This window comes from Mirounga angustirostris, unplaced genomic scaffold, assembly GCF_029215605.1.
Source record: "Mirounga angustirostris isolate CCGP_5_RB_7025 unplaced genomic scaffold, mMirAng1.0.hap1 SCAF_17, whole genome shotgun sequence".
NCBI classification, from domain to species: domain Eukaryota; kingdom Metazoa; phylum Chordata; class Mammalia; order Carnivora; family Phocidae; genus Mirounga; species Mirounga angustirostris.
Genome location: NW_026991725.1, coordinates 13188392 through 13204104, shown reverse-complemented (window position 1 = coordinate 13204104; position 15713 = coordinate 13188392). Strand labels below are relative to the sequence as shown.

Sequence of the window (15713 nt, the reverse complement as noted above, 5' to 3'; positions counted from 1 at the left end):
TCTGGCTGGCTCAGTCGGTAGAGCATCTTACTCTTGATCTTACAGTTGTGATTTCAAGCCCCATGTTGGGTGTAGAGATTACTTTTAAAGACAAAAAATGTCTCGGGGCCCCTGGGTGGCTCAGTCGGTTAAGCGTCTGCCTTCGGCTCAGGTCATGATCCCAGGGTCCTGGGATTGAGCCCCGCATCGGGCTCCGTGCTCAGCGGGAAGCCTGCTTCTCCCTCTCCCTCTGCCTCCCCCCTTGCTTGTGCTCATGCACTCTCTCTCTCTGATAAATGAAATCTTAAAAATGAAATAAAGACAAAAAAGTGTCTCAAACTACATAAGGGATGCCTAGCTGACTCAGTAGGTGGAGCATGTGGCTCTTGATCTTGGGGTTGTGGGTTCAAGCCCACTTGGGTGGAGAGATTACTTAAAAGTAAAAAAATCCTAAAAAGTTCTTTCAGGGGGTGCCTGGGTGACTCAGTTGTTAAGCGTCTGCCTTCGGCTCAGGTCATGATTCCGGGGTCCTGGGATCGAGCCCAGCATTGAGCTCCCTACTCAGTGGGAGGCCTGCTTCTCCCTCTCTCACTCCCCCTGCTTGTGTTCCCTTTCTCACTGTGTCTCTCTCTGTCAAATAAATAAATAAAAACTCTTAAAAAAAAAAATTCTTTCAGATACAAAAGCTTTCCTACTTTTCAGTATACTTTTTAGGCTGCTCCCAGACTGTGTTTGTGTGTGTGAGAAATATTTACTAGTGTTCCCTGAAATAGTATGTTCACTAGAAGGACATGTTGAGATAGTAGGACCCCAAAGTTAGTCTTTAATTTCCCCCTTCCTCCTGTTCCTTGAATGTATGTGGAGCATCCTGTAATTTCTACACCTATTTATGTGATAGTTTACAGAACAATGATGCTCCTTACTACTTCCACCCCTTGTTACTGCCTTCTGATTCATTTGACTTATTCCTTCATTCTTCAAACTGTCTGTAGGTGTTAACACCCTTTTAAAAATAATTTGAGTTATATTATCTTTACATTGCGTTTTTCAAGCTTTGTTTAAAATAAAAATATGCCAGGACACCTGGGTGGCTCAGTCGTTAAGCGTCTGCCTTCGGCCCAGGTCATGATCCCAGGGTCCTGGGATCGAGTCCCACATCAAGCTCCCTGATCGGCGGGAAGCCTGCTCCTCCCTCTCCCACTCCCCCTGCTTGTGTTCCCTCTCTTGCTGTCTGTCAAATAAATAAAATCTTTTTTTTTTTTTTTAAAGCGAGAGCAGGAACACAAGCAGGGGGAGTAGGAGAGGGAGAAGCAGGCCTCCTGCTGAGCAGGGAGCCTGATGCGGGGCTCAATCCCAGGACCCTGGGATCATGACCTGGGCCGAAGGCAGACGCTTAACGACTGAGCCACCAGGCACCCCAAATAAAATCTTTTTTTGTTTGTTTTTAAAGATTTTATTTATTTAATAGAGAGAGAGAGACAGCGAGAGAGAGAACACAAGCAGGGGGAGTGGGAGAGGGAGAAGCAGGCTTCCGGCTGAGCAGGGAGCCCGATGCGGGGCTTGGTCCCAGGACCCTGGGATCATGACCTGAGCTGAAGGCAGATGCTTAACCAACTGAGCCACCCAGGCGCCCCCCAAATAAATTCTTTTAAAAAATAAAATAAAAATATGCCGGTGCCTGGCTGCCTCAGTCGGAAGAGCATCCGACTCTTGATCTTTGGGTCATGAATTTGAGCCCCACATTGGGCAAAGAGTTTGCTTTAGAAAGATGCAAGCAAAAGAAATGCATAGCATAAAAAGGAAATCTGAGAAAGATACTCCCCCAAAGAAATTACTATGAAATTTAGTGTGTATCCTTTCAGGACTGTTCAAAAAATGCTCTGAGCTTCCCATTCTCCTTGGTCTTGGGGGCTGGCAGTGGGGGCAAAGCAGGGGCAGCCAGAATCACTGGGTCATGTCTCTTATCTTCAAGTCAGTGATACACTGCTCCGTCCCTGTCCTTACTGAACAAAATTAAACAAATCCGTGTTTTTCGTTAATATTTAACAGCCATTTCCGTTTGTCTTGGCTACTGCCGCATATGTAAAGGGGAACAGTGGGAGTGCTGAACTTTAGAAGGCTTGGAATTCTGGGACTAGGGCTTTAGATTTTAGGCAAGGACTTACAAACAAAGGCATTTCTTCATTCTCAATATATTAAGTTTATATTGTTTTATTTTTTTTTAAGATTTTATTTATTTGACAGAGAGAGACAGCGAGAGCAGGAACACAAGCAGGGGGAGTGGGAGAGGGAGAAGCAGGCTTCCCGCAGAGCAGAGAGCCCGATGCAGGGGCGATCCCAGGACTCTGGGATCATGACCTGAGCCGAAGGCAGACGCCCAACGACTGAGCCACCCAGGCGCCCCGAGTTTATACTGTTTTAAATGGCTCTTAGTTGTATAAGATGGCACAGAGACAAAAAAACAAAAGAAATTTTGAAGATTTTATTTATTTGAGAGCAAGAAAGAGAAGAGAGAGAGCATGGCGGTGGGGGCACAAGCAGAGGGACAAGCAGGCTCCGCACTGAGCAGGGAGCCCTATGTGGGGCTCAATCCCAGGATCCTGGGATCATGACCTGAACTAAAGGCAAATGCTTAACCGACTGAGCCACCCAGGCACCCCAAGACCAAATATTTTTAATTATATTTGTATTTCCAGGTCCTCAGTTTTATCTGCTATGAGATCTGTTGATAATAAGTGAGCTTTAATGGACTTTGTGCTTCTAGTTTTGCAGCTTTTCGTCTCTTCCATAGTTTTTTAGACATTTGTATTAATCTATAATCTCTACCATGAGCCAGGCATATGTTTGCAGCAAAGAATATATCAAATGGTAAACCCCTTAAGGACAGAGGCAGGTTTAACTCATTTTTAAAATCTGCCTCTCCTAGCGCTGTCTTTCCTTGCAGGTGGTTAATGGATGTTTGTTGAGTTAAGCTCACATCCTGCCTTTTTCATACCGTTCACATGAGCTTAACTTGTCTTTTTTTTTTTTTTTCCAAAAAGGAAACTCCCATCTTTTGCCTTATGTCATGTTTCTTACTATCATGTTCCCATGACCTCTCACCTAATAAGGACAAGCTTTGTTCAGCTCCCTTTTCTATAGTTCCCAGGCCTTTGGTCCTGAAATGTCTAGAATATCCCTGTCCAATAGAAATATAATTCGGGCGCCTGGGTGGCTCAGTCGTTGAGCATCTGCCTTCGGCTTAGGTCATGATCCCAGGGTCCTGGAATTGAGCCCCGAATCGGGCTCCCTGCTCAGCGGGAAGCCTGCTTCTCCCTCCCCTACTCCGCCTGCTTGTGTTCCCTCTCTAGCTGCCTCTGTCAAATAAATAAAATCTTAAAAAATATATATATATAATTCAAGCCATATATCTAATTTTAAAACTTTAGTAGCTCCATTTTAAAATGTAATAAGAGGGGCACCTGGGTGGCTCAGTCCTAGGCGACTGGTCCCGGGCTCCCTGCTCAGCGGGGAGCCTGCTTCTCCCTCTCCCTCTGCCTGATGCTCCCCTGCTTGTGCTCGCTCCCTGTCAAATGGATAAATAAAAAAAAATTTTTTTTTAAAGATTTTACTTACTTTTTCAACAGACACAGCGAGAGAGGGAACACAAGCAGGGGGAGTGGAAGAGAGAGAAGCAGGCTTCCCGCTGAGCAGGGAGCCCAATGAGGGACTCGATCCCAGGACCCTGGGACCACGACCTGAGCCGAAGGCAGACGCTTAACGACTGAGCCACCCAGGCGCCCCTGGATAAATAAAATCTTTAAAAAAAAAAATGTAAAAAGAAACAAAAAATACCAATTCAAAGAATCTAACTAAATACGTCCACAATATCATTTCAACAATTAAAAATATTTATATTGTACATTCTTTTATTCATACTGTCCTCAAGATCCAATGTGTATTTTATACTTACAGCGCGAGCCGCGTGTGGCTAATGGCTACCTTACTGGACAGCACAGGTACAGAATCTTTGAATTTTTGTGTACTCCCAATGTAAATAATTAGACAAGCCATGAAAGTATTCATCTTATCGGCTCCATCATTGGCAAAGGAGATAAATTCAGGTAAGAGAATTATTTGCTAAATGACACGTTATTTAGCTTCCTGTTCCTTTTTAAGCTATTCTTTTAAGCTATTCTTAGATTTTTCATCTTTAGGTAAAATCCATAATTCAGAACCATCGTCTTTTTCTTAATATGCTTGTAAGCTATTCTCTGCTTGTAAGCGGCTCTTGGGGGCTGGAGGGGGGCGCATCATTAACCTTCCTTTTCATTTCTTCCTGTGTCACTGGCTGCCTGGGATCTCAGTGATTGGGATTTTCTCTTTTCCCTCTTCTCCCTTAAATGCCATAACTTCTACAACACTGACCCCACACTGTGTTGCCCAGAAACTGGAAATACTTACACTGTTTATCTTAAATTCTTTTTTTTAAAAGATTTTATTTGACAGATGGAGACACAGTGAGAGAGGGAACACAAGCAGGGGGAGTGGGAGAGGGAGAAGCAGGCTTCCCGCTGAGCAGGGAGCTTGATGTGGGGCTCGATCCCAGGACCCCGGGATCATGACCCGAGCTGAAGGCAGACGCTTAACGACTGAGCCACCCCGGCGCCCCTGTTCATCTTAAATTCTTGTGCAAGCATTCTGGCTAGTGGAAGTGGGATTCCATTTATTAATAAGGCTGACATTGCATCATCCGAAACATTTCAGAGTACAGGAGTAGGAAGGTATTTAGTTAAATACGTAAAGCCAGATTTTTTAGCTCACATCCCTAAAACCCATAGGAAACAGTGTGATTGATAAAGATGAGCAGACATCTTTTTTTTTTAATATTTTATTTATTTATTTGAGAGAGAGAATGAGATAGAGAGAGAGAGCATGAGAGGGGGGAGGGTCAGAGGGAGAAGCAGACTTCCTGCTGAGCAGGGAGCCCGATGCGGGACTCGATCCAGGGACTCCAGGATCATGACCTGAGCCGAAGGCAGTTGCTTAACCAACTGAGCCACCCAGGCGCCCCAAGCAGACATCTCTTAAATAACTGATTATCTGCCAAAAATGACAAGTTAGTGAGTAAAGCCGTATTTGGTAGGTAGGTTGAAGAGCAAGAGAGGGTTGACTGCCAAACCTTGGGCTCATGGGGAGAGAATACTGTGATAGGAACATATGGAGCATGTTTTAAAACAAAAATTTTGGACAGGAATTCAAGTGTGATAAACATGGCGGTCAGAAGAATCATTGGTATGTACCCCGCAGAATAGTCTCCAGAGCCAGGGAGGAGGCCTTTCAGACCAATGTAAAGCCCAGACTAGAACTCCGAGCTCATTGTTCCCTGTATTACATCTTCCCTGTAAAAAAGTGGAACATGGACATGGGGAAAATAACCAATAATGAGGAATCTAGGACTGGAGCATCAAGACATTCAAAGAAAGGGGCGCCTGGGTGGCTCAGTCGTTAAGTGTCTGCCTTCGGCTCAGGTCATGGTCCCAGCGTCCTGGGATCGAGCCCTGGGATCGGGCTCCCTGCTCAGCGGGAAGCCTGCTTCTCCCTCTCCCACTCCCCCTGCTTGCGTTCCCTTTCTTGCTGTGTCTCTCTCTGTCAAATAAATAAAATCTTAAAAAGAAAAAGACATTCATGGGGCGCCTGGGTGGCTCAGTCGTTAAGCGTCTGCCTTCAGCTCGGGTCATGATCCCAGGGTCCTGGGATCAAGCCCCACATCGGGCTCCCTGCTCCGCGGGAAGCCTGCTTCTCCCTCTCTCACTCCCCCTGCTTGTGTTCCCTCTCTCACTGTGTCTCTGTCAAATAAATAAACAAAATCTTTAAAAAAAAAAAAAAAGAAAAAAAAAGAAAAAGACATTCAAAGAAACTTAGCTACACTGTAAGCTTCTTCACTTAGACTATGTGGTCTTAACCCCTTTAAGTCAGTGCCTGGCACTGACTAGATATTGATGGAATGAATGAATTACCTGAGAACAGTGAATCGTGGATATGTTGGCTAAGGTCTAAGTGACAGGTTAAATAAAGGAGAAAGATGTTGCAGATTGACTGGATCCTGTAGGCAGGGGCAAAGCTAGAAGCAAGAGGGAATGAATGGGAAGAAACAGGTTCCACCGCTTAAAGAACTCTTGACAAAAGCACAAATGAAGGAGTGAAGAGGCTTAAAAATAAGCAGTTTGAATTTACACTTCGTTATTGCCTACAGGGAGTGTGTGTGGGCTCTGGGAGAAATGTGAGTGACAACATAGTACTCCAGTTACCCAGTAATCTAAGATATTTCAAGTTCAAAGCTTCTGGATCTGTATGCCCAGGAAGTTATGATCCTAATGTTGCCCTGGCTGATCGGCCGTTTTCTCTGCACAAAGTACATTTCCAGTTACACCCCCTATCTTGAAGCTTTGGCATCCCCTTTGTGTTAAAGTTAAATCACAACTCTAACAGCAAAAATTTTGTTACTCCAAACAGAAAAAAAAATTTTTTCATCTAAATGTTTTAAAACAAGTCTGCAAATATTTAGGTATTCACACACATCAAATAATGCAGTTGTGGATCATAAAAAAGGCTCTACTCATATAAGTGAATGGACCCAGAGCTGTGTCTAACTGGGGCTTTCTTCTAATATTCACCTGCCATTGATTTCATGAGTTGCCAAATTAGAAATAAACTTGTCCCCACTGGTACCTCATGAATTCCTTTCTTAAATATAAAGTGATTTACAACTTTCTTTAAGCTTCACTTCTAGCAGGTTCCTCAGAATCAGCTTAACCCCTGGTAAGCTCCGGATCTTCATTAATGCTAGTTCAGTTTGGGAAGTTGTTTCAGTCTTTGGATGTCTTCAGTGTAAAACCATTACTTTTAACTTTATTTTGTAAAAATCATTATCTGATTATTTTTCAAGTATACTTGGGTTAACAAAATGCAGCAGAGGGGTGTGCCTTTAGTGGCTGAACAGACCACTTTTCACATTCCTTAGAAATAAGATATGGCTCAGTATTTTAAATCATAGCAACAGTTGATAAGAAAAACAGCAAAAAAGTAATCATTTCCATATGGAAAGAAAAGGAAGAAACCAGTGAAGCTGTGAACTGTCATTTTTCCATATAAAAATAAATCACCACTGGTAGATTTGGCAGAAGGGGCAAATGTTCCTATTTGTTTCCCATTTGACATATGTTAATACACTGCATGTGACATGTTTTATTGAAATACACAATCGCCTTCAAACTCAGTTGCCAATTTCCAAGTGTGTTTTGTTCTGAGTGAAACCCACATCTGTATGTTCAATTTCATCAAGGACAGTATTACCTTGGTGGTAATTTTCTCAACCTAGTGAAATTTTAGTGAAAACTTACCCCTTTTACTGACAAGCATAACATCTTTCACGCTAGCTAAATACCTATACGTAATCTGAAAGCACTAGTTGAATAAAGTCACTTTCTGCTCTTACATTTCAAGGGCTAAAAGAAAAACTGACCCAATTTTCTGATGCCTAGAAAATTTTAAGAAAAGCATTTACTTCCTTACTTTTGTACTTAAGCATGATATACATTTATTAACAAAATCTGATATTTATTTTTAAATAGCTGCTTAAAGTGGAAAATCTTACTGTTACAGAAGAAAATATTTTTAAAAAAGTTCATAATCTAGCATATGACAATAGCTCCCTCTTGTGGTTCAAGGCATCCACTTCAATTAAATGCATTTTCTCAGTTTCTGCAATTTCTCAGTTTCAAATTGTGCTGTAAAAGTTTAGCTGGTATTTAGTGAATCCTTTTTGGAATAAAGAAGGGAAGACTTCCGGAGTCCCGAGATCAAGCCCCATATCAGGCTCCCTGCTCAGTGGGATGCCTGCTTCTCCCTCTGCCCCTCCCCCCACGCTCGCTTGCTCTCGGATAAAGTCTTTAAAAAAAAAAAAGAAGGGAAGACTTAGAAACATGGGGACAGAACATAATATTCCCTTTTTTGGATACTTCCAGAGTTCCAACATTTCAGCAAAGTGTTTCCAAATTTTTTTATAGAAGCACCAGTTTCTTTCTTACAAATGAAAATACCAAGTAGACATTTTCATTGAAAATATGATGTTCTCGGGGTGCCTGGGTGGCTCAGTCGTTAAGCGTCTGCCTTCGGCTCAGGTCATGATCCCAGGGTCTGGGATCGAGCCCCGCATCGGGCTCCCTGCTCAGCAGGAAGCCTGCTTCTCCCTCTCCTGCTCCCCCTGCTTATGTTCCCTCTCTCGCTGTGTCTCTCTCTGTCAAATAAATAAATAAAATCTTTAAAAAAAAAAACACATGATGTTCTCGGTTTAAAAGGTTTTCCTCCTTTTCCGTGGTCATAATATGCCAAAGGAAACAGCATTTGACTTTGTTACTTTAACAGGTAGACATTTGAAAACCGTACAGAGAAAGTACTATTGAAAATATTTTAGCCCAAAAATGACTTAAGGTACTTTTTTCCTTTGTTCGAGATTAGAGGTTGCAGTAACTGGCAACAACCTGTTCTAACAATGTGAAACTGTCCAAAAAGTCCTCTTCTTCCATTCCAAATTTTGTGTACTGATGAATGTAGGCTCTGGTGAAAGAAACAGCAAATGTAAAATAAAAAATCTCAGGCAAATGAATAACTCTTAAAATCAAACAATAAATAGAACTTTCCTAGCTCATGAATATTTGAGGATGGCAGAATCTCTTAAATGTCTTATATTTGCTTCAATGTTAATTCCAAAGATTAGCAAACTCTGAAAGTTTATGTCAAGCTCCCTGTCTTTTTAGCGTTCAAGAGAGTGACAATAAGAAGCACACAGGAAAAAGAAGCATGTTCAGATTTGGTTATCGAACCCAGCACATATTCAACACCCTACAGAGATGACTGGGTTCAATATCAACTCTAAAAAGTGCCTGAGAATTTTTACCTAAGCCTTGAAACTGCAGAAACACATTAATCCAGTTCTAGGAATGAAGTGAAGTGTCCCAGGTATTTTTCAGACATGTAATTTGCACTTATGCCACGTGGTTCTTTGAATATCTCATACCCCCAAATGTTCTGAGGCAGGAGAAATCATGTTAAAAAGAATGCCAAGGACAGACATGGATTAAACTGAGGTAATAAGGGCTGCTGCCATTTAATGGGAATGGGAAGAGAACAATACCAGGAAACGGACAGAGTTCACAGTCCTGGGAGTGGGGGCTTATGGAACGGCCACGTGCAGGATGGGGGGCCCTTGGGAATCCTGACTAATCACAGTAAAGGTCTTGCCCATTGATATGGGAATTTTGCTTTGACATTAAGTAATTGTGGCCGAGGTCAGGAAATCTGATAACACATTTCTTAGTATCAAGCAGATGTTTCTTAGCAGATGGAGTTGAACTTGGAATACCTCTTGCTGAACAAGATCAGAATCTCTTCCATTTTTTCAAGGGTCTTATTTTGGAAAACTATTTTATTGTCCCATCCTTATAATGAAATTTCTACTTTCATTTCATTTAGAAATGACTAGTCAATAACAGCACTATAGTAGGTAATTTTACATGATTATCACATTTAATCCTCACCGCATATCCTCATTGTAGACCCACTGTGCAGCTAAGAAAATGACACCTGAAGTAACATGACCCAGTTTCATACCTACAGTGGTAGCCATGCTTACTCCAGGCTATAGGTTGAATGTTTGTGTTCCCCTGAAATTGGTACATTGAAATCCTAACCCCCAAGATGATGGTATTAGGAGGCGAGGGCTTTGGAAGGTGATTCAGTCACAAGGGTGGAGGAGCCCTCATGAATGGGATCAGTACCCTTTTAAAAGGGGCCCATGAAAGGTTCTTTGCCCCTTCGGCCATTTGAGGACACAAGGAAAAGAAACCACTTTTGAACCAGAAAGTAGGTCTTCATCAGACATCGAATCTGCCAACACCTTCACCTTGGACTTCCTAGTCTCCAGAACTCCTGAGAAATAAATTTTGTTGTTTATAAGATACCCAGTCTGGGCTATTTTTGTTACAGCAAACCAAACAGACTAAAACATTCCAGGTCCTGCCTTGTGTTTTAAGATATTATCTGCCTAAGGTTAGAAAGGTTTGTAGATTTATTTTTTACTTACTTTGAAGCAAACATATTCCACGCTTTGCCCACAATCGTATCAAGTGGTTTTAGTAAGAACTGGCTATTGCTGACCAATGCTGCAGACTTCTCATATTTGCTAAAGGCTCGGTGGGTTTTCCACGCATTGAAAGCATTAATAGGCTCTAACCAAGAAGTATAGAGAGCTGAATCTTTAAATCCTCCTAGAGTAAAACAACACAAGCCATTGTTTACATCATAAATCATTAATTTTGGAAACAAATTAATAAACATATTTTCTTATTCATTTCACCAGAAGTCTCCTTTTGTTTTGCCTTTTAAAACTAGCTTTATGGGTGCCTGGGTGGCTCAGTTGGTTAAACGTCTGCTTTCATCTCAAGTCATGATCCCAGGGTCCTGGGATGAGTCCTGCACGAGGCTCCCTGCTCAGTGGGGAGTCTGCATCTCCCTCTGCCCCTCCCCCTGCTCGTGTGCGCACTCTCTCTCTCACAAAAATAAATAAAAATCTTTAAAACTAGCTTTATATTGCTTTTGCATAGATGATCCATATTCATTGTAAAAAAAATAATTCACACCATTCAGAAAAGTATTACGAAGAAAATTTAATGGATGAAAGACCTAAATGGGGGACAGGAAACCATCAAAATCCTAGAGGAGAACACAGGCAACAACCTCTTTGACCTTGGCCATAGCAACTTTTTTTTTTTTTTTTTAAAGATTTTATTTATTTATTTGAGAGAGAACACATGAGAGGGGATAGGCAGAGGACGAAGCAGACTCCCTGCCGAGCAGGGAGCCCGACGCGGGACTCGATCCTGGGACTCCAGGATCATGACCTGAGCCGAAGGCAGTCGCTTAACCAACTGAGCCACCCAGGCGCCCCGGCCATAGCAACTTCTTACTAGATACGTCTCTGGAGGCAAGGGACACAAAAGCAAAAATGGAACTATTGGGATTTTATCAAGACAAAAAGTCTGCACAGCGAAGGAAACAATCAACCAAACTAAAAGGCAACCTTCAGAATGGGAGAAGATATTTGCAAATAACATCTGATAAAGGGTTAACATCCAAAATCTATAAAGAACTAATCAAACTCAACACCCAAAAAACAGTTAATCCAGTTAAGAAATGTGCAGAAGACATGAATAGACATTTTTCCAAAGAAGACATCCAGATGGCCAACAGACACATGAAAAGATGCTCAACATCACTCATCATCAGGGAAATACAAATCAAAACTATGATGAGATACCACCTCACACCAGTCAGAATGGTTAAAATTAACAACCCGGGAAATAACAGGTGTGGGTGAGGATGCAGAGAAAGAGGAACCCTCTTAACACTGCTGGTGGGAATGCAAACTGGTGCAGCCACTCTGGAAAACAGTATGGAAGTTCCTCAAAAAGTTAAAAATAGAGCTACCCTCAGACCTAGTAATTGCACTAGTAGGCATTTACCCAAAGGATACAAAAATATTGATTCAAAGGGACACATGCACCCTGATGTTTATAGCAGCATTACCAACAATAGCCAAATTATGGAAGGAACCCAAATGTCCATTGACTGTGAATGGATAAAGAAGTTGTGGTATACAGGGGCGCCTGGGTGGTTCAGTTGGTTGAGTGTCTGACTCTTGATTTCCACTTGGGTCATAATCTTGGGGTCCTGGGATCGAGCCTTGCATCAGGCTCCCCGCTTAGTGGGGAGTATGCTTGAGGATTTCTTTCCCTCTCCCTGTCCCCCTCCCCCAGCTCGTGTTCTCATCTCTCTGAAATAAAGAAATAAAATCTTAAAAAAAAAAAGAAGTTGTGGTATACATATACAATGGAATATTACTTTGCCATAAAACAGAATGAAATCTTGTCATTTCCAACAACATGAATGGAGCTAGAGTGTATTATGCTACATGAAATAAGTCAGTGAGAGAAAGACAAATACCATATGATTTTACTCGTATGTGGAATTTAAGAAACAAAAGGGACAAACATAGGGGAAAAAAGAGAGAGAGGCAAACCATAAAACAGACTCTTAACTACAGAGAACAAACTGGCAGTTGCTGGAGGGGAGGTAGGCGGGGGATGGGCTAAATGGGTGATGGGTATCAAGGAGGGCACCCGTGATGTGCACTGGGTGTTGTGTGTCACTGATGAGTCACTAAATCCGACACCGAAACTAGTATTACACTATATGTTAACTAACTGGAATTTATTTATTTATTTAATTTTTTAAAGATTTTATTTATTTGACAGGGAGAGACACAGCGAGAGAGGGAACACAAGCAGGGGGAGAGGGAGAGGGAGAAACAGGCTTCCCGCCAAGCAGGGAGCCCGATGTGGGGCTCGATCCCAGGACCCCGGGATCATGACTTGAGCCGAAGGCAGACGGTTAATGACTGAGCCACCCAGGCGCCCCAACTAACTGGAATTTAAGTAAAAACTTGAAACAAACAAAAAAAAAGAAAATTTAAAAGTCAACTAACATCTGAAATGTTACCACCCAGAGAAGACCATGAACATTTTGCTGACCTTGTATCTGTAATTTTACAAAAACGCTGTTCCGTAATCTGTTTTCATTCAGTAATATGTTGTGAACCTCTTTTCCATGTCAATAAATATCACTCATAAAGTTTTATTATATGAGTATACCATAATTTATTTAACACATTTCCTACTGTTGAGCATTTAGGTTGTTTCTGCATTTTTTTTTTTAAAGATTTGATTTATTTATTTGACAGAGACCAAGATAGTGAGAGCAGGAACACAAGCCGTGGGAATGGGAGAGGGAGAAGCAGCCTTCCCCCTGAGGAGGGAGCCCGATGTGGGACTCGATCCCAGGACCCTGGGATCATGACCTGAGCTGAAGGCAGACGCTTAACGAGTGAGCCACCCAGGCGCCCTGTTTCTGCATTTCTGTGTGAAAGATATTTCAGTGAATATCTTTGCAAGAACACCTCTCTGTATGTATGTCATTTGCTGTGGATACATTTTTGGAAGTTTGATTACTTTATATATCCTCTTATTAATTCTCTTAATTTAAAATCTACAATGAAGAATATGAAGAAAATGTTCTGAGGTGGGAGAAAGTATACCATTTGACAGACTTGAAATGATCCCTTTTAATTACCACTTTCTTATCAAAGGTGTATTACAGGAACTAGATTATTTGGTTTTCTTTCTTTCTTTTCTTTCTTTCTTTCTTTTTTAAGATTTATTTGTCAGAGAGAGAAAGCACAAGCAGGGGGGTCAGAAGGCAGAGGGAGAAGCAGGCTCCCTGCTGAGCAAGGAGCCCGATGTGGGACTGGTTTTCTTTATATCACAGCTAGAAGCAGCCAATTTGATACTGCTAAAATCATCAAATAAGGAGTACCTGGGTGGCTCAGCTGGTTGGGCATCCAACTCTTGGTTTTGGCTTAGGTCGTGATCTCATGGGTCGTGGGATCAAGGCCCTTTCAGGCTCTGCATTCAGCAGAGTCTGCTTGAGACTCTCTCCCTCTGTCCCTCCCCTCGTTCGCGCATGCACTCTCTCTCTCCAAAATAAATAAATAAATCTCTAAAAAAATAAAACAAAACCACCAAATAAAGATAAGACAAACTTGGAGATTTTCCATAAAAATACAAAGCTGACAGGTTACTGCTCTTCGAACTTCCTGAAAGTTTTGTTAACAAAATGCTTGTCACAGAGACCACTAGTTATGCTACATGCCCTATTCTCCCCTTCTTCTTTAGTAAGAGAACCCCCGAATTTTAACTGTGCTCATGGCCACTCTTGCAGCTAGCTGTAGCACATGAGTCAGCCCCAGTCAAAGGTAATATAAACACTAGTATGGTGTGCAACCCTAGGAGGAGGCGGGCGGCATGCTCATACCTAAGTGATTTGATGGTGAAGCTCAGACAAATGCCTTGGACTACAAGGAGGAAGCTATAAGGTGAGGACAATAAGAACAGCAAGGTTCAGAAGAAGATTAAACCTGTATCTTGTTTCAATCACTTCTATTTTTGGTGTCCGGTCACATACTAACTGATACGATGGTTACATTTTGCTACTAAAACACAAAATTATGATTTTCCTTTCTTTAAAAATAAATTCAGGGACTTCCTTTTAAAAAAAAAATGTGTTACCATGTAGATGTACAAAATGTACATATTAATTGCACCTTAACTTCCACTTACCCAGATCCGCACTGTGCACATCTTTCCCACGAAGGATGACCAAGTTGGCGATGGACATGTTAAAATGAAGCCCCCTGTTGAGAGACGCTTTACCCAGAGTAGGAAGTCCTGGTAAAGGAGGCCGTACCTGCCAATCAATACCTACCAAAGGAAAAGAAGCAAGAGATTTTAAAAAAAGCTCTGAGCAAGAAGAGAAAAACATATTACGGTATGTATATTTTACATAAATTTTTATTTGATAAGTAAAAGTTGCTTTTTCTACTAAATGTTTAAAAATTCTTATCTGGTTGACCTAAAGTGATTCAAACTACTCAATCCTGAGAAAGGCATGAAATATTCTTCAGAGTATTAAAGGATGGTGGTATATGCACACAATGGGTTTCTCCTCACCAGTAAAAAGAAACTACTAATGCACATAACAAACAACAGGGATAAATCTCAAAAGCATTATGCTGAGTGAAACAAGCCTGACTCAAAAAATTACATACTGTAGGATTCCATTTATAGAACATTCTGGAAAAGGCAAAACCAAAGGAATGAAATTCAGATCAGTAGTTGCTAGGGGCTGGAGTGGGGGGCAGAGAGTGCCTACAAAGTATGAAGGAACTTTTCAGGATGGTGGAAACATTCTATCTCAATTGTGGTGGAGGTTACACATTATAGAGGTTTGTCCAAATTCATAGAACCATACACCTAAAAAGGGTGAACCTTACTTTATACACCTGTGGGAACAAACAGAATACATACAAAAATGTTAAGGGATGTAGAAACAAAACAAAAATAGGATTGAAAACTGACCAGTCATGTAGAAATATTAAGAAAATACTTTTTTTAAAAAAGATTTTATTTAGGGGCGCCTGGGTGGCTCAGTTGGTTAAGCGACTGCCTTCGGCTCAGGTCATGATCCTGGAGTCCCGGGATCGAGTCCCACATCGGGCTCCCTGCTCAGCAGAAGTCTGCTTCTCCCTCTGACCCTCCTCCCTCTCATGCTTTCTGTCTCTCATTGTCTCTCTCGCAAATAAATAAAATCTTAAAAAAAAAAAAAGATTTTATTTATTTATTTGACAGAGAGAGACACAGCGAGAGAGGGAACACAAGCAGGGAGAGTGGGAGAGGGAGAAGCAGGCTTCCCCCGGAGCAGGGAGCCCGATGCGATCCCAGGACCCCGGGATCATGACCTGAGCTGAAGGCAGACGCTTAACGATGGAGCCACCCAGGTGCCCCAAGAAAATACTCTTAATATATACAATGGAATATTACTCAGCTATCAGAAAGGATGAGTACTTACCATTTACATTGTCATGCATGGAACTGGAGGGTATTATGCTGAGTGAAATAAGTCAAGCAGAGAAAGACAATTATCTTATGGTTTCACTCATATGTGGAATATAAGGAATAGTGCAGAGGATCATAAGGGAAGGGAGGGAAAACTGAAGGGGAAGAAGTCAGAGAGGGAGACAA

At 41.8% G+C, this 15713-nt stretch overlaps 2 protein-coding genes across 9 annotated transcripts in view; one reads left to right on the top strand and one right to left on the bottom strand.

Annotated features, from left to right (window-relative positions):
- Window positions 1-4753: 4753 nt before the first annotated feature.
- The window catches only part of TUBD1 (tubulin delta 1), a 31423-nt gene continuing 20463 nt past the window's right edge, over window positions 4754-15713 (bottom strand). For 7 of the 8 annotated variants that reach the window (XM_064582387.1, XM_064582386.1, XM_045889290.3 and 4 more), the window contains 3 exons: window positions 14253-14393; window positions 10103-10286; window positions 4754-8577 (listed from right to left, as the gene is read on the bottom strand). In XM_064582387.1, coding sequence (XP_064438457.1) covers window positions 8475-8577; window positions 10103-10286; window positions 14253-14393 — 428 coding nt within the window. In that variant the 3' untranslated portion in view covers window positions 4754-8474. Of the gene's footprint in view, window positions 8578-10102; window positions 10287-13168; window positions 13633-14252; window positions 14394-15713 lie in introns of those variants that run through there. The other variant, XM_054510912.2, reaches the window with a different exon arrangement.
- The window catches only part of RPS6KB1 (ribosomal protein S6 kinase B1), an 86826-nt gene continuing 85437 nt past the window's right edge, over window positions 14325-15713 (top strand). The window contains exon 1 of the mRNA XM_064582380.1: window positions 14325-14460. The gene's annotated coding sequence lies outside the window, so the exon portion shown is untranslated. The remainder of the gene's footprint in view (window positions 14461-15713) is intronic.